The following is a 24,321-nucleotide window of genomic DNA, read 5'->3' as shown; positions in this document are numbered from 1 at the left end:
GGGATTATTTTGTTTATCCCTAGAGGCTCAAAAATATAAAATGCTTAATAAAAGTTAATTGGTTGAGTTGAAAAGCAGTTGAAAAAAACATGAAAGGATTGAGTTGAAGAGCAGTTGAAAAAACATGAGTAGTTATAGGATCATAGACTTAGAGTTGACTTTAAAAGCAATAATCCCTCCCCATTTTACAAATGAGAAATTGTTTAAGTGTTTTGTTCAGGATCGCATAACTAGTTGATGTCTGAAACAGGTCTGTCATCCAGTCTCTAAGTCCAATCTTCAATCTATTACTCTTAGAACTAGGCATTCTATTTTTTTAAAAAAGATTTTATTTGATTTTTGAGTTTTACAATTTTTCTCCCAATCTTACTTCCCTCCCCCCACCCCCCTAAGCATTCTGTTTTTGAAAGGAACTAAAAGACCACTCTTCAAGGATGATGGGTCATAACCTCTTTATTTGCAAACAGTACAAAATTGATCATCATTTTGCTTTACAATAGTGCCCTCTACTGTCCAATAACTAGAATATTACATAATAATATAAGCAAGAGACTTCTACAATCTACCATTCCCCCCTTTAAATAGTATCCATAATCTGTTCTAATGAAAAATTAGGTCAAGGTTTCATTATTGCTCCCAAGTAATGGATCTCTTAACTAAATTTAACTAAATTAATAGAACAGTAGTTTCCAAATGGTGACCTGGAAAAATCTCAATTGATTCATCATTCTTCATTATCCTTTATAAATTCCCAACTCCTAGGGATTTTCTCTTCTTTTACTTTGTTGTTCTAGTGAAAGATGACTATCTCAGTTTATTAATGATGAGATGGACAAAAAGGAAGAAAAGAGGTAATTAAATAAAATAGCTATACAGAGAGAGTAAAAAAAAATCTCAAGTTGAAAATTGTGTACCTGTAGACAGTACAATTCTTAATCTAGGGCCCATGAACTTTCTCTTTAAATTATCAAGATAACTATATATTTTTACAACTAAATTTTATTTTCAATTTGGAGAACAAAAAAAAAGTATTTCCACAACATAGTTCAATAAAAAGATCATTTCACATGAAACTGCAAATCTATCATATACAACTTGCTATTCTTTCAAATATAATAACAAAGTTATCAAGTAATTTTCTTTTTTTCTTTTCCTTTGAGTCCTATGTATTTTTATTTTTATGCTAAATGCATAATTCTGAAAAGGAATCCCTAGGCATCACTGGACAGCCAAAATGTCTATGACATTGGACCAAAGAGTCCAAGAATCCCTAGTTTATAATCACTACTGTGTTACACCATAGATGATCTGTCTTTTAGCAAAGGGGATCCTGAGTAAATTGGGCTTTGCACTTACTATTTCCCTCAATTCAAAGAATGCAGATGTTCAGGAGGTCCCAGACCTAACTTGTCTTGAATCTCCTTTGAAGTTCCGCTCTAATGCCCTCTGGTGGCAGGTGGTTGATCTTGGATTCTTCCAAGCTGTGCAAGATTCTACCAAGTTGGAAAGGCTTTTTCAATGACTGACTAGAGAGACCATGCTGCTGACTGAGGACTTGCTTAGCTTAAACTGGGGACACTGGTTAGGCTGAAATGAATAACATCATAGTGTGTTACATAGTGGAAAATACACTATCTGGAGTCAGAAAGACATGGGTTCAAGTGTTATTTTCAACAGGTACCAGCTATGTGACCTTGGACAAGTTACTTAGTCATATTTGTGTACTTTGAATGCTTGAAAACCATTAATTACTTTTTCAACTGAACATGTCTAAGATAGCAAAATTTCCTCTCCCCCCCCACCTAAATCTACCATCTTGACAATCACCTTTCATTATTATTATCTTTTTTCCCTGTTAGTTTAAAAGTGTGGCCATATTTAGGTTAACAAATAACATCTCCTGAAAAGTCATCCTTAAGGAAAAGCAGCTTGAGATGGTTTCCCCCTTTCCCCCACAACTATAGACCCTAGCAAAGTAAAGCTATGCTTGACATTATTGCCCCTACCCCATCCCTGCTTCAAGTGTCCTTCATTAAAGTTACATGTTATCCAGGACAGGGAAATTTTTTTCTCATAATTTACAAATATGACAAAGAAGACAATTCTAATAAGTAATAGTTATGAGTATTTTCTTTTGTATTTGGACACTTTTTTCCCCTAGTCCTTTGATTGAAAGGATATCTTTGTTTTCAGAAACTGGGATCCATAGGCAGATAGCCTCTAGGAACCCATTAGAAAGGCATTTCTCCAAGAATTGATCTAGGGGTTTTATGGATAGTGATATCCAACTGTGTGATAAGGAACCTTGTGGGAAAAGTGGAGTGAGTGATAGATATACCTTTCTTCTTGCACTTTCTTGGATGTTTAATGATAAAAGGTTTTAAATGGTCATAAGAACCTGTTTGATTTACACTAGTATAGTTTACTCTGTCCAGAATCAAATGAGATCAAATGAGAGATTTATAATCACTTAGCACAATGCCTAGAACCTAGTAGATGCTTAATAAATACTTATTCCCTTTTCTGTGGGAAAAGTCAAGGAAGGACCAATCCTGAACAGGGTCTATTATATTAATATAACCCTTCCCTCTTTTAGAAATTGGAAATAGGGGGCAGCTAGGTGGCACAGTGGATAGAGCACTGGCCCTGGAGTCAGGAGTACCTGAGTTCAAACACGGCCTCAGACACATAATAATTACCTAGCTGTGTGGCCTTGGGCAAGCCACTTAACCCCGTTTGCCTTGCAAGAAAGAAAGAAAGAAAGAAAGAAAGAAAGAAAGAAAGAAAGAAAGAAAGAAAGAAAGAAAGAAAGAAAGAAAGAAAGAAAGAAAGAAGAAAGAAAGAAAGAAAGAAAGAAAGAAAGAAAGAAAGAAAGAAAGAAAGAAAGAAAGAAAGAAAGAAAGAAAGTAACTGGAAATGATAACTGAGAAGCCCTAGCACAGATGGGAGATCAAGAACATGGCCCCCTGAAATAAATTTGATTCTTTTTTGTATAAACTTCTAAACATACAAATTGTTTCCATCTATAAGGTGTGAAATCTTTGAAGGGAGAGATGATTTCATTCTTGTCTTTATATCCCCAGTGCCTAGCTTGTTGTGTGACATAAAGTAGGTTAAAAGTAAAGATTGGGGGATGGAATAAGTTTCAGGAATCCACAGAAAAGGGAAAAGGCAAAGGTTAACATAAAATAGACAATGGGAAAGAACATCAGTCTTAAAAATAAGATCAAAACCAGAATTCCACAATCAGGTCACAAAGTCTAGGTTTTGAGCTACAAATGGTCTGAACTAGGAAATGGACAAAGAGTGGGACCTATTTCTGTGTGTTTATGTGTTGTGTGTGTGTGTGTGTGTGTGTGTGTGTGTGTGTGTGTGAGAGAGAGAGAGAGAGAAACAGAGACAGAGACAGAGAACACACAGAGAGAGACAGAGAGACAGAGACAGAGACAGAGACAGAGACAGAGACAGAGACAGAGACAGAGACAGAGAGAGAGAGTTCAACTGGTCATGTCCAAGGGCTTCTAAGCATCTATTACCTAGGTTAGCCCAAACTCCCTTCAGCTCATTAGCAAAATCCATGAGACTATAGATGAAGAACAGTTTGTCTTTAGTATCAAATAAATACATTTCCAAATTTTTCATGGACATAAATCTGATGATTTTAGAGCTCTAGGCCTAGAAGCAGGAAGACCTGAGTTCATATCTGACCTCAGACACTTACTTGCTGTGTAACTCTAGTCAAGTCATTTAACTCCTATTTACCTCATTTTCCTCAAGTATAAAATATGCATGATAATAATGTGACCTTGAAAGGCTTCTTTTTAGAAATATCAACTCTTTTTCTCCTTAAAAGAGTTGATATTTCTAAAAAAAAGCATCTAGTACATAGTGTTATACAAATGCTTAGTCCCTTCCCCATTCAATTTTCAAATCTGAATGCCTCCAGACATAAAAAATTCTCAATTTTTTTGAGAAGACTAAATTATCATTCAATATATTACTATGACTGTTCAAGCATATTCATGTTATGAGGACTTCAGAACTTTGCATTATGTAGCTCCTAGTAAATGAATATCATTGGGTGCTGTCCAGGATGCAAAGGTTCTGAAAACTACTTCTACTCTAAATCAGCAAGAGGGAAAAGTTAATCAAAAGGAAACCTGCATAGAAAAGACAAAAAAAGAAACTATTGGTCTTCCAGTTATTCAGATATAACAAAAAAACCCAAATTTTGGCAGACCCTATCAACATGAAAAGAAGCTGATCATGAACTTGGTGATGAATTGTGGAAAGTTTTTTTGACTGAAAATTTTTCTATCCTATCATGAAAATAGCTATTTAAGTAATCAAAGGGTTGGTTTCTAGGTGATGGGGTTTTTTTTGAGCATACAAACTCATGAAAACTATCTACTCCAATGCAGAAAAGTTAATTAAATATAGACTTCTGAATTACCTAAATTTTGATAATTACAAAGATTATTAGTAGAATCATTTGCTAACCTATGCCCAAGCCAGGATTTTCACTATTTTTGCAACATTTTTAAATGCTTTGCACTGTCTAAATTTAAATGACTCAGGTAAAGAAGTGTCTTCCAGTTTACCTAATTGTTCATTGTCTTAGCTAATCGATCTTACAATTAGAAAAAGTCTTTAGCTCTGTGCATGATATAATTCATTGTGATAATGAATAGGATAAAGTTTCTTTTGTGAGTTCAAGAAATTTTATTTTATGTTGCAGCAAACAAATGTCCACCATTAATTGCTCCACCCCAGGGGATACTACAATGCTCTGCGACACAAGAAAACTTGATCTATAATTCTACTTGTGACTTCTCCTGCAAGAGGGGACTTATGCTAATGGGAGCCCAGAAACTCACATGTACAGCTTCAGGATCCTGGACAAACCCCCCTCCATATTGTAAAGGTAAATTGTCATTGTTCACATTTCTATAACAATCTGTGCTTTATGAAATAAAGGACAGCTAAGTGGCTTGGAGTCAAAAAGATTCATCTTTCTACATTCAAGTTACACATTTACTAGTTTTATGACACTGGGCAACTGACTTAACTGTGTTTGTTTCAGTTTTTCCATCTGGAAAATGATATGCAAACCCAGTATCTTTGCCAAGAAAATCTCAAATGGAATGATGAAGAATTGGGCATAACTGAAAAACAATTAGATGAAATACTCTTACAAATCTATGTACAAGAATAGTGCCATCATATTATGCCCATTTTATAGATGAAATGACTGAGGTTCAGAAGACTGAGAATACCAGTCCATAATAATTGGAAGACCAGGATTCAGGTCTACCATTTTCCAGGCCAATGTTCCTTGTACTGCCTCATTATATGCAGTATATGTTGCCTCTGGGATAGATAGAATGGGAATCATAGTTTGGCAGTAAAGGTAAGGGTACCATTTTCAAACTGAAGATAAATGTGAGTTCCTAAGTTGCTAGTTCAGCAAAACAACTTTCATAATAAGTCCATGATTCGTAATCCTTCTATTTTGTTATTCTAGCCGTCAAGTGCCCAGTATTAAATAACCCAAAGTGGGGAAGTCAGGAGTGTTCCTACAACCATGGAGACTCCAGGGTCAGCTCTGTCTGCCATTTTACCTGTAACAAAGGCTTCATGCTGAAGGGATCTGAGAATGTGCAATGCTTAACTTCTGGCAAATGGACAACACCTCCTCCAACTTGTGAAGGTAAAGTCTGTTTAAACCAGAATAAATGAGTACAGGGAAATAAAGAATCTAAGATAATACTGAGGCTATGAGTTTGTTAAATTGGAAGTATGGTGATTATCTTTGCATTGAGATGGTAGTTAAACCCATGGAAGCTGATGAGGTTAAGAAGGGATATTATAAGGGGGGGGAAGAGAAGATGGACTAGAACAGAACCTTGAGATACATTACAAATTAGAGGACTTAATATGGATGATGAACCAGAAAAGGAAACTTAGGAGTGGTCACATAGATAAAAGAGGATTAGGAAAGAACAGTGTCTTAGAAACAAAACAACAACAACCAATAAACTCCAACAACACTGAGAAAAGAAAGCATCCAAGGAGAGAGGCAATAATGTTAAGAGAGATGAGGGCTGAAAACAGATCATCAAATTTGGGGATTAAGAAATCAATGACAATTTTTAAAAAGATTAACTTCAATTGAGTGAGAATGTCAGGAGTAATTGATTAATAGGGGTCAAGTTTCTGTGTTAGGAGGACTGGTTAAAAGAACTAGGGATGTTTAGCCTAGAGAAGATTTGGGAGAAGAAGAAAGGTGATAACTCCTCAAATATATGAGAAATTGTCATGTGGAACAATTTGACTGGCATCAGAGTTAGACCTTAGGGTAAAAAATAGATGTTGCAAAGAGGAGAAAATAAGCTTGATACCAGAAAAGTATCTTTTAATTAGATATATCCCAAATTATAATGGGTTTTCTCAAGAAATGGATTGGGGGATGACTAGGTGGTGCAGTGGATAGAGCACTGGTCCTGGAGTCAGGAGGACCTGAGTTCAAATCCAACTTCAGACACTTAATTACCTGTGTGACCTTGGGCAAGTCACTTAACCCCATTGCCTTGCAAAAACAAACAAGCAAACAAACAAAAAAGAAATAATGGATTTTCAACTGAAGGCTGGGATTAAAGTCCTCTTTATATAAATAAGTTAGGAAGAAGGTTGAGTAGGTGAGAAAGGAAGAGATTATGAATACTATTTTGGACATGTCAAGTTTGAGATAATTATTAGAAATATGCATTAAACAATTAGTAAAGAGGGATTGGAGCTCAGGACATTTGAATAGAGATGATAATTGAATTCATGAAACCAAATGTAGTCATTCAGAGAGTGTAGAGAGATTACAACAAAGCCCCTTATAGGAAGCAGGATCAGGATAATGATCCCACCAAAAAAGACTAAAAAGGAATGTTCAGATAGGTAGAGGACCAAGAGAGAAGAGAGCCATAGATGCCATGGAAGAAGAAAATATCCAAGAGAAAGAAATAATTGGCAATATCAAAAACTGTGAAGAGGTCAAATGAATTAAGAACTAATAAAGGACTTTTGGATTTAACGGCTAAGAAATCACTGGTTGCCTTGAAGAAGCTCAGTTGGGTGAAAGGGTTGGAAAGAAGGTTGCAAGGAATTGAGAAGTGAGTGAATAGTTAGGAAATGGAGAAAATGAATGTGACTTTCTGAGAAAATGAGAGAAGAATTAGAGGATTCTTGGGGAGATAGTAGGAACAAGTAAAGCTGTCTTTAGTTTTTATTTTCTGATGATGAGAAAATTGGAACATTTTTGGTGGACAGTGGAGATAGGAAGGGATGGAATCAAGATTAAAAAATAGAGTATTTGGTTTTGACAAGGCAAAACAGCCACTTTGTATTACAGACTGGAACAAAATGGGAGAGAATAAGAAATTATAGAGTGAGGGGAACAGGGAGTACACAAAAAATTATTTATATTTCCTCGGCAAAATAGCAAACAAAGTCCTCTTCTAAGAAGATGAAAGTGAAGGCAGAATGGAGGGCTTATGGCAAGAGAAGAAAGTTGAGAATTATTGATGTGGAGAAAATGATAGTCATCAATTGCACTGATGGACATGGAGTATAGTTAGTATGGTCAAGATATATAGAGTCAGAGATTTGAACCAAAGTCTCCTTTATACCAAGTTTGGTTCACTATCCACATAGGACTTGGTTATTATCATCATATACATTTACCCAGAGTAGAAATGAAATTATACTGATTTTTTTTTGCAGTTGTCAAATGTCCAGAATTGGCCTTTCCTAAACCAATACTGATGAATTGTTCTCATCCCTGGGGGTTCTTCAGTTATGAGTCCACGTGCATTTTCTCTTGCCCTGAAGGTCAAGTGCTGGACAACTCCCCAGAAATAAAGTGTCAAGCAGAAGGCACCTGGTCCAAAAAGATGCCAACTTGCCAAGGTATATTAATCTAATGAGTCAAAATGCCATCTTAAACCCTAGCAGACTGCAAAATCAATGCTTCTCTGGCTCTTTCTAACAGGGTTCCCTCTCAACCTTTCTCCATGTTTGCATAATACTTCTTTTACATTGGATGGAGCAGTGTTTTTGCTTCATGGAGAGATGGGGTTTAAATTCAACAACTTCGACATCCAATCACTACTCCTTTTTTTAAACTTTCATTAAATAAATTTTCCTTATTCACCAAAGCCAGGAAATTGTGGGTATTTAAAAGTTTAGATTTATCTCATCTAGATTTATCTTATCTAATTTGGGATTCATGAGATAATGTTACTCAATAGTTTGGATTTTCAATTCTGACCTGCACTTTCATATCTCTAGCTGACTATTGAACATCTTGAACTATATTCCTGTAGACATTTTAAGTTCAACATATCCAAAATTTAGTTCACTATTCCCCCCCCCCAATCCTCCCCTCTTCCTCATTTCCCTATTATTTCTCAAGGGTATCATTTTCCCAGATACATTATTTCAGTCCTCAGCTCTTCACACTCACCCCTCATGGTTAATTTGTTGCCAAGTTTTGTTTTAACCTTCACAACATCCCTTTTATATGTTCCCTTCTCTCCTTTCACACTACCCTAGGCCTGGCCCTCATTTCCTCATGCCTGGACTATTGCAATAGCCTGATGGTGGATCTACCTACCCATTAAATCTCTCCCCACTCCAATCCATCCTCTATTGGCCATCAGATTGATCTTCCCAACATGCAAGTTCAACCATGGCATCTACCTAGTCAATAAACTCCAGGAGTTCCCTAATCCCCTCCTTTGTTTGCTTTTAAAGTCCTTTATAATCTTGTGTATTTGAATATTCATGTCTAATGTCCATTGTATGATTCCTTTCATTTGGTCCTTATCCTAACACTTAAGAATTCCATTTATGATTTAATCCCTATTAATACTTACTACCTTTGCCCATTCATTATTCAATATTTCTCCTGCTTTGCTTTCTTCTATATGTATCATTATCATCAACATCAGGACATCTGACAAATAAAACTACTGGTTTCTGCAAGTTGGCACAATTGCATAATATTTTGTAGAATCTTTAGGATCCTTTTTGGTGAATGGCTGAAAATTCTGATACTAACATGTGTGGGTCAAATTTATTGCAGAGGAACCCTTGTCTGTCCAGAAAGCCCTTGCTTACTTTGGAGGAGCAGTTGCATCTGTATCAGGTCTTGTGATAGGTGGTTCAATCCTGGCTCTTCTAAGGAAACGTTTCAGAAGGCAAGGTAAGGGAGAAAAGATAAGGTCTTGTTTTTATCTGTTGTTAGGTATTTGTGAAAACCCCTAAGCAATGTATTTCATGGATAGTATGTCTACATGGAAACAAAGTTAAGATCAGTTTGAGTAGCAGCATCTCCAGCCCTTGGGCCAAATTGAACAGATAGATAGATAGATAGATAGATAGATAGATAGATAGATAGATAGATAGATAGATAGATAGATAGATATAGAAATAGAGATAGAGATAGATAGATATATAGATATAGTTCTTCTGGGTAAAAAGGATTAGAAATTGTATTTCTATTGACTCTGAGGGTAAGCTTAATCCAAGTAAGAGACAGATATTTAATAGATCAGATATGAGTCAATATTTGACAAGCAATGATGAAGTTCTTATATACTAGGGCAGCTAGGGGGCATAGAGGAGAGAGTGCCAGTTCTGGAGTCAGGAGGCCTGAGTTCAAATTCAACCTCAGATATTTCCTAACTGACTGTGGGAAAGTCGTTTAAGCCTGTTTGAATCAATTTCTTCATCTGTAAAATGAACTGGAGAAGAAAATCAAAAATCACTCCAGTGACTGCCAAGAAAACCCCAAATGGGATCACAGACAGTCTGAACACAACTGAACAAACATATTGGACATTGTACTCATACTAAGAAAGCAAAGGAAAACAAAAACAGAGTCCCTGCCCTCTAAAAACTCACATTTCTAATGGGGGACAACAATGTGCAAATAACCATGTATATACTTAACATAAACTATAAATGAGAGAGGAGATGAAAAATGGTGAAGGACAGAATTTTTTTCTTTTGCAGAAAAAGAACTATTATAAAAATCAGCCTTACTCTGAGAATAGAGTAAATAAGTCAGTTCTGGATGGAAATATCTTTAACATTTAAGGGTTCATCTCTCTAATTATAACAACTCATAATCTCTTGTTCAAAGTTAAAATGGACATTGATTTCTAGAACCAGACCTTGAAGCACCTCAGAGGCCATCTAGACCATTCTCTTCATTTTATAGTTCTGGAAACTAAAACCCACAAAGTGAAGTGACTTGCCCAAGTTGAAATAAGAAAGAAGTGTAGTTTAGACTCATGCCTTCCAACTCCAGAGTCATATTGTCTTCCTCATTTTTTTGTGGGAAGAAACCCCACAGGTGGATAAAGGAGGACCATATCCCCAATACAGTCTTATAATTAATGTGTCATTTAAATGACTTCGGGAAGCAAAACTTAAATTCCTGACTAAGATCTCCTGATTTAGATCCATTTCTAGGTTTCTTGTGGGAAAAAAAAACCTATAGGTACTCTTTGATATTCTGCCTTATAACCTTTGTTTTTGCTGCTAGCCCAATTCATAAGGAATATATCCCATTTCTGCTACCTGTCCAGGACAAGGACAACCTCATGTCCCTTCTGGGGATAGCTGATAAAGTCAGTGAGTGAGAGGAACAGAGAGAACTAAGAGCCCCTTCTACCTCTATTCGCTTACTTTCCCTCTACTTAATTACAAGCCAATTCCAGGGGGCCTAGATCTGCCACTGGGTTATTTGACGCCTGAAACCTGTTGAAATGAGCTCTCTAATTTCTGACTCTATGCAGGAGTCATTGGACCTCTTTTCAAGGAGAAGCATTCTTTAACTTTGAAATGTTTCAGATAAGCTTCTGCTAGGTGATAGGGATGAAGAACTTGTCATTTCTCCTCCTTTCCAATTTCCTTACTGACTACTTAATTGTCCATTTGACACCATCAGGAAGCCTGTTTGTTAGCCTAGATGATGGGAATGCAGCTGTGTCTATATTCCCTTTTAATTTTGGAAAGAACCACCTTTAGATGGATCCTTGGTTCCATTTTTAACTACCAACACAGTACTTCAAATCATGCCAATATAATATCCTTTTCATATTATGTTGGTGACACTTCCCATACTCAAATTTTGAATAGCTGTGGTAACATACTAGCCTAAGCCAGGATCTTGGAATTCCTAGGATTTTTCCCCAAGAAGTCTCTCTGACCTGGATATGGATAAGAGGCCAAGGCAAATATTCCTTTGGAGGACAGTCTTCTCAAGGAATACTTCTAAAAAATAGCATAAGGTCATTTGCAGCTGAAAGAGATCTTAGAGATTATCTACTCCAATCCCTTTATTTTATAGAGAAAGACCTTGAAGCCAAGAAACTCAAATGACTTGTTCAAGGTCACACAGGTAGTAAGTAGAATAATCAGAATTTGAACACAAGACTCCTCTCTTCAAGTCCAGTGCTTTTCTTAAAATGTCATATGTTGTTCTTTAAGTGTTCTGATTGAAACAGAGGAGTCAGGGAATAGCTAATATCAGTTTCTGGTCTTAAACTATCTTAAAATAAATCTAGATTTCCTTTTATAACCTTAGCCCAATGCTCTTAGCTAGGACTATTCCAATTTAGTCTAATATCCCACTTTACAGATAAGGAAACCAAGCTTCAATCCTCTCAATATCTTACAACTTATTAGAGAACAGAGATTGTAACCTAGATTTTCTGTCTTCAACTACTCAACAGGTCACTCACTCCCTTATCTTCTCTTACCATTTTGAAAGACAACTCACTGTTTTTGCCCTATCATATCTTTTATTAATGGTCTTTTTCCCTTTTGTCTCTTTTTTCCTTTTAAACCAACTCTTCATGTCTTCCCACTTTCCATTATCAGATGATGGAAAAAGGCCCCTGAGCCCTCAAAGGTAAGGTAGAAATATTTTTGTTAATTAACAGACTTATATACATGAATGACAAGTCTTAAAGTACCTGGTTCCTTTTCTACCAAAAGCTGGAGTATTAATAATGAATATTTACTTAAGAGGGATGAAAGGGGAAAATTGTTAGAAACTCAGTAGGGGTTGAATTAAAGATTCATGTGATATAATTTACAACTGTAAAACCCTGTGGAAGAAAAAATCCTGTGGAAAAATTAAAGAGTGTCCTTTGTTGGACACTTATTTTTCAAAATAAAAAAAATAAAATTAAGTAAAAGAAAGGACTCAGTCTTCCACTTGGTCCCATTGGATGTGTGTTGTTCTAATGATTGTTTTATGTCTTTGATAAATGAACATTGAAAAACTAACCAATGAAAACATCTTCCATTCTTGACCAACACCATCATGTTTTCCTTCTATAGTGTCATGGGAACTCCTGGCGTTTTTACCAACATGGCTTTTGACTCAACTTCTTAAGGTAAGGTCAAACTTGGGAGGGAAAGGAAGAGGAAGGGAGGGTTATGAATTTTGACTTTGAAATTTTATGAAATGGTCATAAATTGAATTTTGGCATGAGGTAGAGGCAATGATAGAAACTGGATGGTTGGGTCATCATCGATGAATAAGTTATAACTTCAGAATCTCAGTGAAAAATGAGGATAATAATAATTGGACAATCTACCTGAAAATATTATGATCATCTTAAAGTACTGTATATATGAGTTGTTATTACTATTTGTGTGACCTTGGAAAGATCATTTAATATTTCAGTTTAATAAAAGAGTTCATTCAGATGACCTCTAAGAGCCTAACTCTGGATCTGCTATGACTTAGCTCCAAATCTAAGTGTCCCACTAATTTCTACAATAGAAATAATCGAAATTAATAAATAATTTCACTCGTTAAAAAAATCCTTTCTCTGATAATAGCTTGTGTGATCCTGGATAAGTCACAACCTCTGAGTCCCAATTCTCAAGCTGTAAATTGAAGAGAACAGGTTGATCTCTTTAGGAGGAGTTTCTCTCAAAGAAGATTCATATACGAATGAAATCAGAGGAACTGATTTTAAATACAAATAATTTTACTTTAAGTTGAATTCCTCCTACTGAGTGCTGCTATGTAAAACTGAGATGCTCTGAGAAATTAGTATTGAGCAGATTGGGATGGCTGGTGGTGAGAAAGTGATAAAGCAATGAATTAGAACTTAGGGAAGTTCTAGCCTGATAGTTGAAAGTTCATTGCTAATAGTTGTTGGCTTTCACCGACTCTTCTTAAGGAAGCTACTCTGGTTAATAGGACCCTAGGCTCAAAAGAAGTTAGATGTGCTGTTAAGGTTTGAGGGATTGAAGACAGTTCTCTCTCTCATTTTCACAGACCTGCTCCTCCACAGCAGCACCATCAACTGTCTCAGGATCCCATTTCAGAATATGCCTGTTCCTGCCAGACTTGACATTTGCTGCAGCTTACTATCTGCAGTGTTCTGTGAATATCTGTAAATAAAAGACATTGATTTCCCCTAGGTTTCCTCTGCTGCTGGTTCAGTAGGGTTGCAATTCTCCTGAGTCTCCCATCCATCACTTTTTTTCCACCTATCCATTACCCTTCTCAACAAAACAAAGCAGCTGTGGCTAGGACCAGAAGTGTCCAAAGGAGCTGTGAAGAAATTTATTTTCCTACCCCAGACATCACCATCTATAATGTCAATGCTGTCTAACAGGATTGGAATTAGAAACAGATTTAAAAAAAATCAGACTACAGAGTGCACCACACAATGGTAAAAATTAAAGAGAGTTAAGAAACCAACTTTAGAAGTAAAGAAGAAACTCTCGGCTTGGAGATACACCTTGGATATATGATGCTCTTCTGTCTCCAGTGGTTCCTGCTTAGGGGAGGCTTCTCTGACACCTGATGTTGAGTGCTCTAGGTGATGCTAGACGGTAGAAGAAAATGGAATCAAGAGAAAAGTCATCATGTCTGTTCAATCCTTGACTGATATTCCTTTCCCCTCTTTCCCACTTCAGGCCATCCAAGGATTAAAATTCAATTCATATGACTTTCTATTTGGCTAGTTTGTTTAATGATACACAATCTATACACATTCCTGTTTTCATCATTAAAATTACTACTTGAGTGCTGTAATCCCAATTTGCAAAGGCTCTTTAATTCATCAATTACATATTCATCTGTCTATCGACATATCTAATCTGTTAAGTATTTATTATATATCTATCTAGTATTACATTTCTGTATATCTACATATTTATACTATCAAGATTTATTACCTTCCTGTCAATTTATTATGTACTTATCTACATATATCTAATCTATTAAGCATGTATTATACAATTATCTATTTGTTATATGCCTATCTACAAAACTAGTCTATATAGTAAATATTTATTAACTACATATCCATTTATTACATACCTAGCATAGCTAACCTATTATTTATTTCATACCTATTTATTATATTCTTATCTATCTACATATCTCATGAGCATTTATTGCCTATTATATATCTATCTCCATTTCTATTCTATAAATTAAGTAATTATTGCATTTCTATTTATTACATACCTATCTACATATCAAATATATTATTACTATTATCAAATTATTATCAAGTAAATATCAAGTATTTATTTGATACTTATTTTATAGATAGATGTTTAATCTATTTACTAAGTATTTATTATATAACTATCTATTGCATACATATCAAATCTAGTATTTTTATGCCTATTTATTATACATATAGCTATTATTTATTAATACATATCTATTTATTATATACTTATCTACATTCAAATCAATTATTTATCCCATACCTATTTATTACACCTGTATCTAACTATATATCTACTCTTTCTAATAAGTATTTCTTACATACCTACCTCTATACATATCTAATCAAGTGTTTATTAGATACTTACTTGATGAATTCAAAGAACAAAAGACCCAGAGAAGTAGTTTCCTTGGGCTATTAAACCCATGCACAAGCCCAGTTAAGATTTCTTCCAAAGTTAGATAGATGTTACCTGGTACTGGTGAGAAGGGTAAAGGGAGATGCCCAGATGGGAGTAAAATCTTATCATTTAAGAGAAGACATCTGAATCTAAAAGCAATGGTTGAGTAGCTACCACATATTCAGCGATCTGGGCAGCGTAGTGGGGGGGGGCGGAGTAGGGATGGGAAGACAAACTTCTCTCATGGTCTAACTAGAGCTAGGAGACATTATATATATAAACTGGATGCAGGGCAGAGTTGTGAGTAGTGTAGAATAAAGGCAAACTGAGTGATTTGTGGTTAGAGAAAGATGAAGTGAGAAAGAAAGATTTACTTTTGGAGTTTAGAGGTCATTTAGTTGAGGGGTGACAATTCAAATAGAAATGGGGTTACCTAAATTATACATAGGAATCCCTTCAGGTCACATGTTGACTTAGAAAATTACACATTAGTAATATCTATATTTTAGTGTATTTTCATTTATTTCATTATTTTTAAATTACATTTTAATTCTCAGGAGGGATGTGAGGTGCATGCAGCCTGGGTCTGTTTGACACCTCTGCCCTCATCCAACCCTCTCATCTGACAAGTGAGGAAAGCCAGAACCAGAGAGATGACATGCCCAAGGTCACACAGTAAATGGCAGAATAGATTTAAACATGGTTCTCCTGACTTCGGGTTCAAAATACTTTCTATTGCATTGCTTTGCATGCTAATGTCCCAGAAGATTGTGAGAGTAAAGGAAAGACTTTTTAAAAATTATGGAAGAGAATTACATGTGTTTGTAGGGGAAGTAATCAGAGAGGGAAAGGTTAAATATCAATTAGAAAGAGAAGGTAATTAATGGAGAAAAATCCAAAAAGAGATCAGAAGGGACATAGTCAGGAAAGGGGTTTGTTTTGGAGAAACCAGGAAAGTCAACTGTTCCTTTGAGATGGGGTGGGGGGAGAGAAAGAAGAGCTAGAGATAAAAAAAAACCAACTACAACACTATTAGATGAATAAAAATGAATCTGAAGGAGATAATAGTCATACATTAGTGATCTCATATCTTGGTTATTTCCATCAGAAAGGCTATAAATATTATTGGGCAAGAAGCAAGGAAGAAGTGAAGCAAGGAGAGTGGGAGAAAGGAAAGGAGGGAAGGAAAGAGAGAAGGAAGGGAGACATGGAAGGAAGGAAGGAAGGAAGTTGCAACAACCTTGGGAGATAGGAGTTATTATTCTTCCCTACTTTACAGTTGAGGAAACTGAGGCAGGCCAAAGTTGAGTAGCTTGTAGAGTCACAATGCTAGTATGTGTGGGGTACTAGCTTTGGACTCAAATCTTCCTGACTCCAGGTCCAGTGCTCCATCTACAGTACCCCCTAGCATGTATCTAACATTAAAGAATGGCCAGGATCAAGTTCACTATACTTAAATCCCTTCTTTAAGGAGTCTAGTTTCAGGCATGTGTCCAGGCAAGGTTCATTCCTAGGGGATCCTGGCTCTTAAGGAAAAGGTTTTGCCTCCCTTTTCTTATACTTCCTTCACTGGGGGACTATTTACTTACAGCTTAGATCTCCTCTTTGTTATTGTACCTGGGTTGGGAAAACCAAAGCACTACCAGGGGTTCATCTACATCATCCTAAAGCAACATGACTGGAAGCAAAGATCCTTCATGATCAACCAGAATCATGAAGGACACCTCTGAGTATGAGTCCCTGGTATTGCACACATTATATATGATTTATGAGGCATTGGGTTAAATACTATAAGGGAAACCAGGCTCTATAATACACAACTCTGACCTTAGGGAATTTATTCTCTAATTCCTTTATCACATTGTGTTATCCTATTATAAAAAGATCTGAATTTGAAATTGAAAGAGAAGATTTGGAGATTTATTGTCTCACTGGATAAACCACTAAAACTTCTCTCTTTTTCCCTGGGGCTAGTGAAAAGAACAGCATGGTTTACCAGAAAGGACAGTGTGGTCTAGTGGAAAGGACTCTGGTTCTGGAGCCAAGAAATCTGGATTTGTCTCTGGACACTGATAAGAGCTATAGAAACAAAGGCAATTTATTTAGTTTCTCTAAGTCTCAGTTTTCTTGTCTATGAACTAGCAATAATGCTCTAAAAGGTACCTGTCAGGATCGTTGTGGAGGAAGCACTTTGGCAGTCTTAAATCCCCATGTAAATGAATTATTGTTTCCCCCATGTCTTTCAGGTCCTTCAGTGGAGACAATAAAGGCAATAGATACCTCATACCAGTCTTCTAGTGATAACTGGTAATGAGAGTTGATATAATATTCAAAAAAATTCTTTGAGAAATCAGTCATTCAACAAATAAAAACCTCTAATGTCTAGAATGTAACATCTAGTTAGAGGCAGTTAGGTGGCTTAGTGGATAGAATATTGGGTTCAAATATAGCCTCAAAGATTCACTAGCTGTATGACCCTGGGAAATTCCCATAATGTCTGTCTTAATGTGCTGGAGACAGAGATGGCAAACTACACCAGTATCTTTGCCAAGAAAACCCCAGACAGTATTGGTGTGCTATGGTTGACTTTATGGGGTCATGAAGAATCAGAAGCAACTGAATGACTGAAAAACAGCAATTGGGCTGGGTGCAAGACAGCATGGGTAATTTCCTCCTACTTTGTGTTTTAAACACAAATTGATTAATAAAATGATTAATAAATGCTTAATTGTTGAATGAGGCATCTGAGTGAGGGGGGGTCACTGAGAATACCTAATAATAAAAGAACTGTCTCAGAAATAGACTTTCCATGGAACACTATAACCCTGGCTTTGGCTGTATATAATATATGCAAGAGAACTGACCTTGGATTCAGGAGGATGGGAGTTCAAATCCAGTTTCAAACACTTTCCTACTTACCAGCTATGTGACCTTGGACTAATCACTTAACCCTGATTGTCTCACACCCAGGGTCATCTCAATCATCCTGATTCTTATCTGGCCATTGGACCCAGATGGTTCTGGAGGAGAAAGTGAGGTTGGTGACTTGGTACAGCCCCCCCCCCCTCACTCAAACCCAATTCACGTGCTTGTAATGGCATCACCTACCTGTTGTCATAGTCTTCTTCAAAAATGAAGGATCAAAAAAAATTCCTAAGCTACAATTGTAATAAGAGCTGCATGGGATGGTTCTTGTCTAACCTTTTTTTGACTTATTTATTCCAAAACTCCAAAAATAGAAGTCTTTCTCTTCTGGATAGTTTTGGACCATGTAGTTCTTCTCCCCCATGTTGTTTCTTTTCTTCTGGACCTAATAATAGTCCTAATCACAAAATGATTTAAGCCCTAGTCTCTTAGAGTGTACAGATTCAATACTCTCCAAGATATACACTAAAAGGTATCTTATTGTTCATGTGATCCTATTAATGAGAACACAAGTTAGCAATTTTTGTAGCTGTTGAAGAACAGAGTTACCCTAAGGGAAGGAGGACAACTCATTCTTGATATCATTCCAGTGGCAGACAACCAAGTAAATAGGAGGTCTCTTTCATCACTCTAAGTTCCCCTTGATTAAATTAATGTTCTGAGTCCCTGTGCTATTACTCCCATAGTTCTAGAGAGATGTGAGGCAAGGGAACTCTTATTCTCCCATTACAACCCAATACTTTAAGGTTTATGAACAATCCTGTAAAGTTACATAGAAATGTATGTGTATATATATTCCCAGTTTTTTAAATGAAAAGAAATTTGGGGCTGAAACTAGATGGATAGTCCATGGTCACACAGATAAAAAGTGACAGTGCAAGGGTCCAAACCTGATTTTCCTGACACAGTTGTGCTTTCTGAATGTCTATTATCTTTTATCTCAAATGTTTCCCTTTGAATATCTTTTAGTTTTGTCACATTCTAGTTGGTATTATTAGATAGCTAGGTGGTGCACTGTGTCTGAAGTCAAGAAGACTCATTCTTATGAATTCAAGTGGCTTCAGACACTTCCTGATGGTGTGACCCTGGGCAAGTCACTTAACCCTATTTTCCTCAGAGGTGGAGAAAGAAGTGGTAAAGCACTCTAATGTCTTTGCCAAAAGAACCCAGAGTCAGATACAACTGAATAATACTTGACATTATTATTATGCTTCCTTGTGTAGATACATTATATCTACCTGAATAGATTAAATAAACATTTATTAGGGACCTATTATGTATCAGGCATCCTACTAAGCTCAGGGGAAACAAAAAGAGGCAAAATACAGTCTTCGCAATCCATCCATCAACCCGGTACTATAAAGTTCTGGAGAGGTAAAAACAAAAATAGAACAGTTCTTGATGTCAAGGAGCTCACATTCTAAATAGAAAGAAACCACACATAAATGAGTTTATTCCAAATACATATAAAGTAAATGCAAAATAATTTTGAGAGGGAGGGCAGTAAGATTGAAGGTGATCTGGAAAGGCTTCCTATAAAAAGGTGGTCCTTGAGCTGAGTCTTGAAGGAAACCAGGAATAGAAGGGAGGAGAAGAAATTTTAGACATGGGAGAGTAAGTCAATGCAGAAGCATTAAATGGAACTATATTAATCAGAAGTTCAAAGAAGACAAAAAATCAAAATTATATTGTAAGGAGTGTGTGGGAAAACAGGCACATTGATACACTGTTAGTGAGTGTGTGAATAGATATAACTAATCTGGAAAGCAATTTAGAGTTATTCAGGAAAAAATTACCAAAGAATGAGTGTCCTTTGATCCAGCTATACCACTGCTAGACCCATGTCCAAAACAGATCAAAGAGAGGAGAAGGTCCTTCAGATGCAAAACTATTTATAGCAGCTTTTTTTTGTGTGATAGCATAGAAACAAACAAGCCAAAAAACTTGAAACTAAATGAACACCTAGCTATTAAAGAATGGATGAGTAGAAGTAGATCCTAAGTTTAGATCAAAGTGTGTGTTTGCTTAACTATGGAGCTGACCAGATAGTCTTATCATCACTTTTCAAGCTCAAATAATTTAAGTCAATTCTCAAACTTTTTTTCTTCACTACATTTTTACACTTTTAGAATTTATTGTATGCTCCAGAAAGTTTTTTTATGTGATTCTGTGATTTCTGTGATTTTATATGATTCATGTGATTATTTTATGTGATTTATGTGATGAGTGACAAATGAAATCAAGAAGATTCAACAAAGGAGGGAGGTTGAATAAATTGTAGTATGTGAATATGATGGAATATTACTGTAGTGTAAGGAGTGAGGAAATAGATTATTTTAAAAAGATATAGATGATACCACTGGGAGGTGCAATGGATAGACCTATAGTTTTGCAGTTAGGAGACATGAGTTCAAATGTGACCTCAGATACTAGCTGTGTGATCCTTGGAAATTCCAATACCCCTCCCCCCCCAAAAAAACAAAGAAATGTATAGAAAGTCATATGACCTGATGCAGAGTGAAGAACAATTTATATTATGTAAATATTATAAAAATCAACAACTTTTATAAACTAAGGAACAATGAAATGAGCAGAATCAGGAAAACAATTTCTACAGTGACAATACTACTATATAAAATAAACTTTGAAAGTTATAACAAAGATTTCATTAACAACTTAGAAATCATGGCTGATAAGTGTATATTTATATACATATACATATTGTGCGTGTGTGACCATAGTCATTGAGGGAATTTGTTGTGCTTGATTATGCAGATTTGTTTAAATTTTTTATTTTATTTCAGTTTCAGTGGGAGGAGGAAGAAGATAAAATCAATTTCTGTTAATTTTTAAAAATAGAGAGGTGGGGGAATACTACAGATTTGCCTTGTTGCATGTGCTTTCGTATGAGGTCACTACATTTTTACTTAATCATTTTACTTTGTCACACAAGACCTCTCATAAAGTGGAAGTAGTTTGTAAATGTATATAATCTAAAAACAAACATTATTAAAAATATAAATGACAAAAACAACACAAGGGAAACAGCAAGAAGACTAAACTGACTGATCACACAAATTCAGGAAGCATAGCAATGGCCAAGTCTGGAAACACATCAGAGTCAGGTTACAAAAAGAGCTTTAAATGTAAAATAAAGAGTTTATATTCGAATCTAGAGGCAACAGGAAGCAATGGGACATTATTGAAAAGAGAAATGACGGACTCAAAAGTATGTATACTGGTGAATGTTTAACAGTCTTGGGAGACAAGGAAGATAGAGAATAGACTTTCAAATTTAATCTACATTATTGCCATATTACTGATACTTCTTAATTGTCTAAGGGGGCAGCTAAGTGGCATAGAGGATAGAACTCTGGTCTTGGAGTTAGGTAGACTCATCCTTCTGAGTTCAAATTCAGCCTCAGACACATCAGCTGTGTGACCCTGGGTAAATCATTTAATCTCTATTTACCCTGGTTTTCTCAACTTTAGGGATAGTAATAGCACCTATATCACAGGGAAAGATAAAAAGAATATCTCTATAGTGTTGAGTCCATTTCCTGAACTCCCTCAATCTTCCCCAGGAGAACGCTGGAGGAGCAGAAGACAAGGAATATAAGATCTCCAAGTGCTCCATGCTTAAAAACACCAGTGCTTAAATCCTTTCCAGTCTCTAATCCACTCCCACTCCCGTGGGACTTAATAAGATAAGACTCTGGTGTTCAAGGACACCAGGCGAAGATCATTCACAATGCTCCCATACACAACAGTTCCCAACACTAAAGTTCTTTGAAAACTTGAAAGTACCATATAAATGCTAGTTATTATTATTATCATTCTCAAATTATTTATCCAGCCCTTCTGTTGAACCATTAAAGCCTTTCACAACTGGATCCATTTCTACTTTTTTTTGTCTTTTCACTCTTTGCTCCCTTCTGCAAACTCTTTAGTCCAGGACCCTGACCATGCACATTCTCACATCTCCCAACTGGACCTTTTCACTGGCTGACTCCTTTACCCAAGATACCCTCCCTCCTCAATTGAGTATCCTGAATTCCCTGACTTTCTTCAAGACTCAGTTCAAATCTGACCTTCCACATGTAAGAGGTTTTTTCCTAGTCTTCTCTCACCCCAGCCCCAACATTTTTCATGAGTAACCTCTTCCATGTTTTTGCTTTTCTCTGTATCCCCAAGACCTGTAAGCAGAGTTTTCAGTAAAATATTAGGTACTTAATGCATCTTGTTGACTTTTTTTACAGTTAGTAGGTACTTAATAAGTATTTGTTGAATAGAATTAAAGTCAATAGATACTGCCAGAAATGTAGAGGGAATACTCACTAGGGCTCCAGACTTTCCCCACTATCAAAGGACAGAAACCTCCTCAACCTCGAAGTTCACTTCAGTTCTTGCCACCTCATACTGGAAGCACATGCTTCAGCTGCTGTAGCCCCTTGCTCTGAAAGGTTAACTTTTCCCACATCCTCCATTTTGGGGGAATATGTCCAGGCCAACCATGTCATCTTTATTCTTCTGGATCTACTAACCTGATTCACCAGATTGTGAACCCATGTGGGTATTTTTGTCCCAGTCCTCCTAACTTTTAAGTTTCTTTATAATATGTTGTTTTCTTCCATAAAAGTTAAATTCCTAGAGGCCAGAGATTCTCTTTTTTCCTCTCCTACATTTATATTCTCAGTGATAAGCATTATACTGACACATAGAAGGCACTAGAGAGAGAGAGAGAGAGAGAGAGAGAGAGAGAGAGAGGTGTTCCATCTCAAGACATGCATAAGATTCATGGGATCTTGAGAAATCTGGGTTTCTCAAGTCAATATAGTGCCTTCTATGTGTCAGTATAATGAGAGTTCATGGAAGGAATTCCAAATAGCACATCAGGAAGATTATTTTTGACAACTCTGTAGAAGATGTTTTGGAAAAGGGAAAGATTAGGAATTTAGAGAACAATTAGGATGCTGTTCCAATAGTCTAGATCATATATGAGAGAGGTCTGAAATAGGAAACAGAGATAAAGAGAAGGATTTAAGAGATGTTGTAGAGGTAAAATTAATAAGATTTGGCCAAAAATTGGATTTTTTTGTGGGTGTTAGGAGTGATGGAAGACTTAAAAATGATTTAAGATTGCAAAATTGACAACTAAAAGGAGAGTGATATCTACAATAGAGATAGGGAAGTTCAAAGAAGAGTCAACATTGGGGAGGAAACTTAGGGAGTTCCATTGTAGATATGCTAAATTTCAAATTATAGTGGGACATATAAGTAGAAAAGTCCAGCAAGTAGTTAACATTCTAGGACTGGAGTTCAGGAAAAAAGATTAAAAGAAGATATATTTATTTTTGATTATCTTTGTAGATCATTAAACCCACCGGAGAAGCAGTTGTATGTCACAGTGGATAGAGTACCAGGCAGGAGTGAGGAAGACTGAGTTCAAATCCGGTCTCAGACATTTATTAGCTATGTGACCTTGGGCAAGTCACTTCATCCTGTTTGCCTCATCTATAAAATTGGCTAGAGAAGAAAATGACAAACCACTCCAATATCTTTGTCAAGAAAATCCAAAATGATGACAGGGACATGCCTAAAATAACAACAAATGCAAAAGAACTGATGAGATTACTAATAAAATTACTTATTATTCAGTCATGTCTGACTCTTGTGACCTCCATATAGAGTTTTCTTGACAAAGACATTAGATACCAAGATACATATTCACTATTTCCTTCATTAGTGGATTAAAGCAAACAGAGGTTAAGTGACTTGTCCAGGTTCACACAGTTAATAAGTGTCTGAGACTGGATTTGAACACCAGTCTTCCTATCTCCACTGGTGCTCAATCCATGGTGCCACCTCATTGCCAAGATCACTGAGAGAGGATTCAAATAAGAGAGAAGATAATCTTAGGGGCAATTCCTATGGTTTGGAAGCAAGAGATGGATCATGATCCTGCAAAGGAAACTGAAGAACAGGGAGTAAAAGGAGCAGGAGACAATAGTATCTTGTAGGTCAAAAGATATTAATGTCTAGGAAGAAGAGATCAACAGTAATAAAATCTGTAGGGAGGTCAAGAAGGTTCAGAGCTTAGATGGGGCCTTGGATTAAGCTGTTTCCAATGTTGATAATCATTATGAAAATGGTTTCACTTGATTAGTCAGAGCAGAAGACATTTGTTTTCTGTCCGAAGTGAGTGGGAGGTGAGTAAATTGTGGCAACAAATAGAGATGACACTAGGCATTTGGTTGTGAGAGATATTAGATCGCAAAGAATATTAGGGTCAAATGAAGGATTTTTAAGGAATAAGGAAGACCTGTAGAAAGAGAAATAAGAGAAAAAGAGAATATGATGGAAGCAACAAATTGTTAGAAGAAGCAGGAGTGAATGAGATTGAAAACACAAGTAAAAGAGCTGGTCCTGGCTAAGAAGAACATT

General features: G+C 36.1%; 1 protein-coding gene across 2 annotated transcripts in view; it reads left to right on the top strand.

Annotated features, from left to right (window-relative positions):
* Window positions 1-14,147, top strand: part of SELP (selectin P) — a 62,663-nt gene extending 48,516 nt beyond the window's left edge. The window contains exons 11-17 of one of the 2 annotated variants that reach the window (XM_074221965.1): window positions 4,739-4,924; window positions 5,525-5,710; window positions 7,774-7,959; window positions 9,137-9,256; window positions 11,944-11,974; window positions 12,409-12,464; window positions 13,361-14,147. In XM_074221965.1, coding sequence (XP_074078066.1) covers window positions 4,739-4,924; window positions 5,525-5,710; window positions 7,774-7,959; window positions 9,137-9,256; window positions 11,944-11,974; window positions 12,409-12,463 — 764 coding nt within the window. In that variant the 3' untranslated portion in view covers window position 12,464; window positions 13,361-14,147. The remainder of the gene's footprint in view (window positions 1-4,738; window positions 4,925-5,524; window positions 5,711-7,773; window positions 7,960-9,136; window positions 9,257-11,943; window positions 11,975-12,408; window positions 12,465-13,360) is intronic. The other variant, XM_074221966.1, reaches the window with a different exon arrangement.
* The last annotated feature ends 10,174 nt before the right edge of the window (window positions 14,148-24,321 follow it).

This window comes from Macrotis lagotis, chromosome 2 (genome assembly GCF_037893015.1).
Source record: "Macrotis lagotis isolate mMagLag1 chromosome 2, bilby.v1.9.chrom.fasta, whole genome shotgun sequence".
In the NCBI taxonomy this organism is placed as follows: Eukaryota; Metazoa; Chordata; class Mammalia; order Peramelemorphia; family Peramelidae; genus Macrotis; species Macrotis lagotis.
Note: the sequence above shows the minus strand (reverse complement) of the source record. Positions and strands in the feature narration are given on the sequence as shown.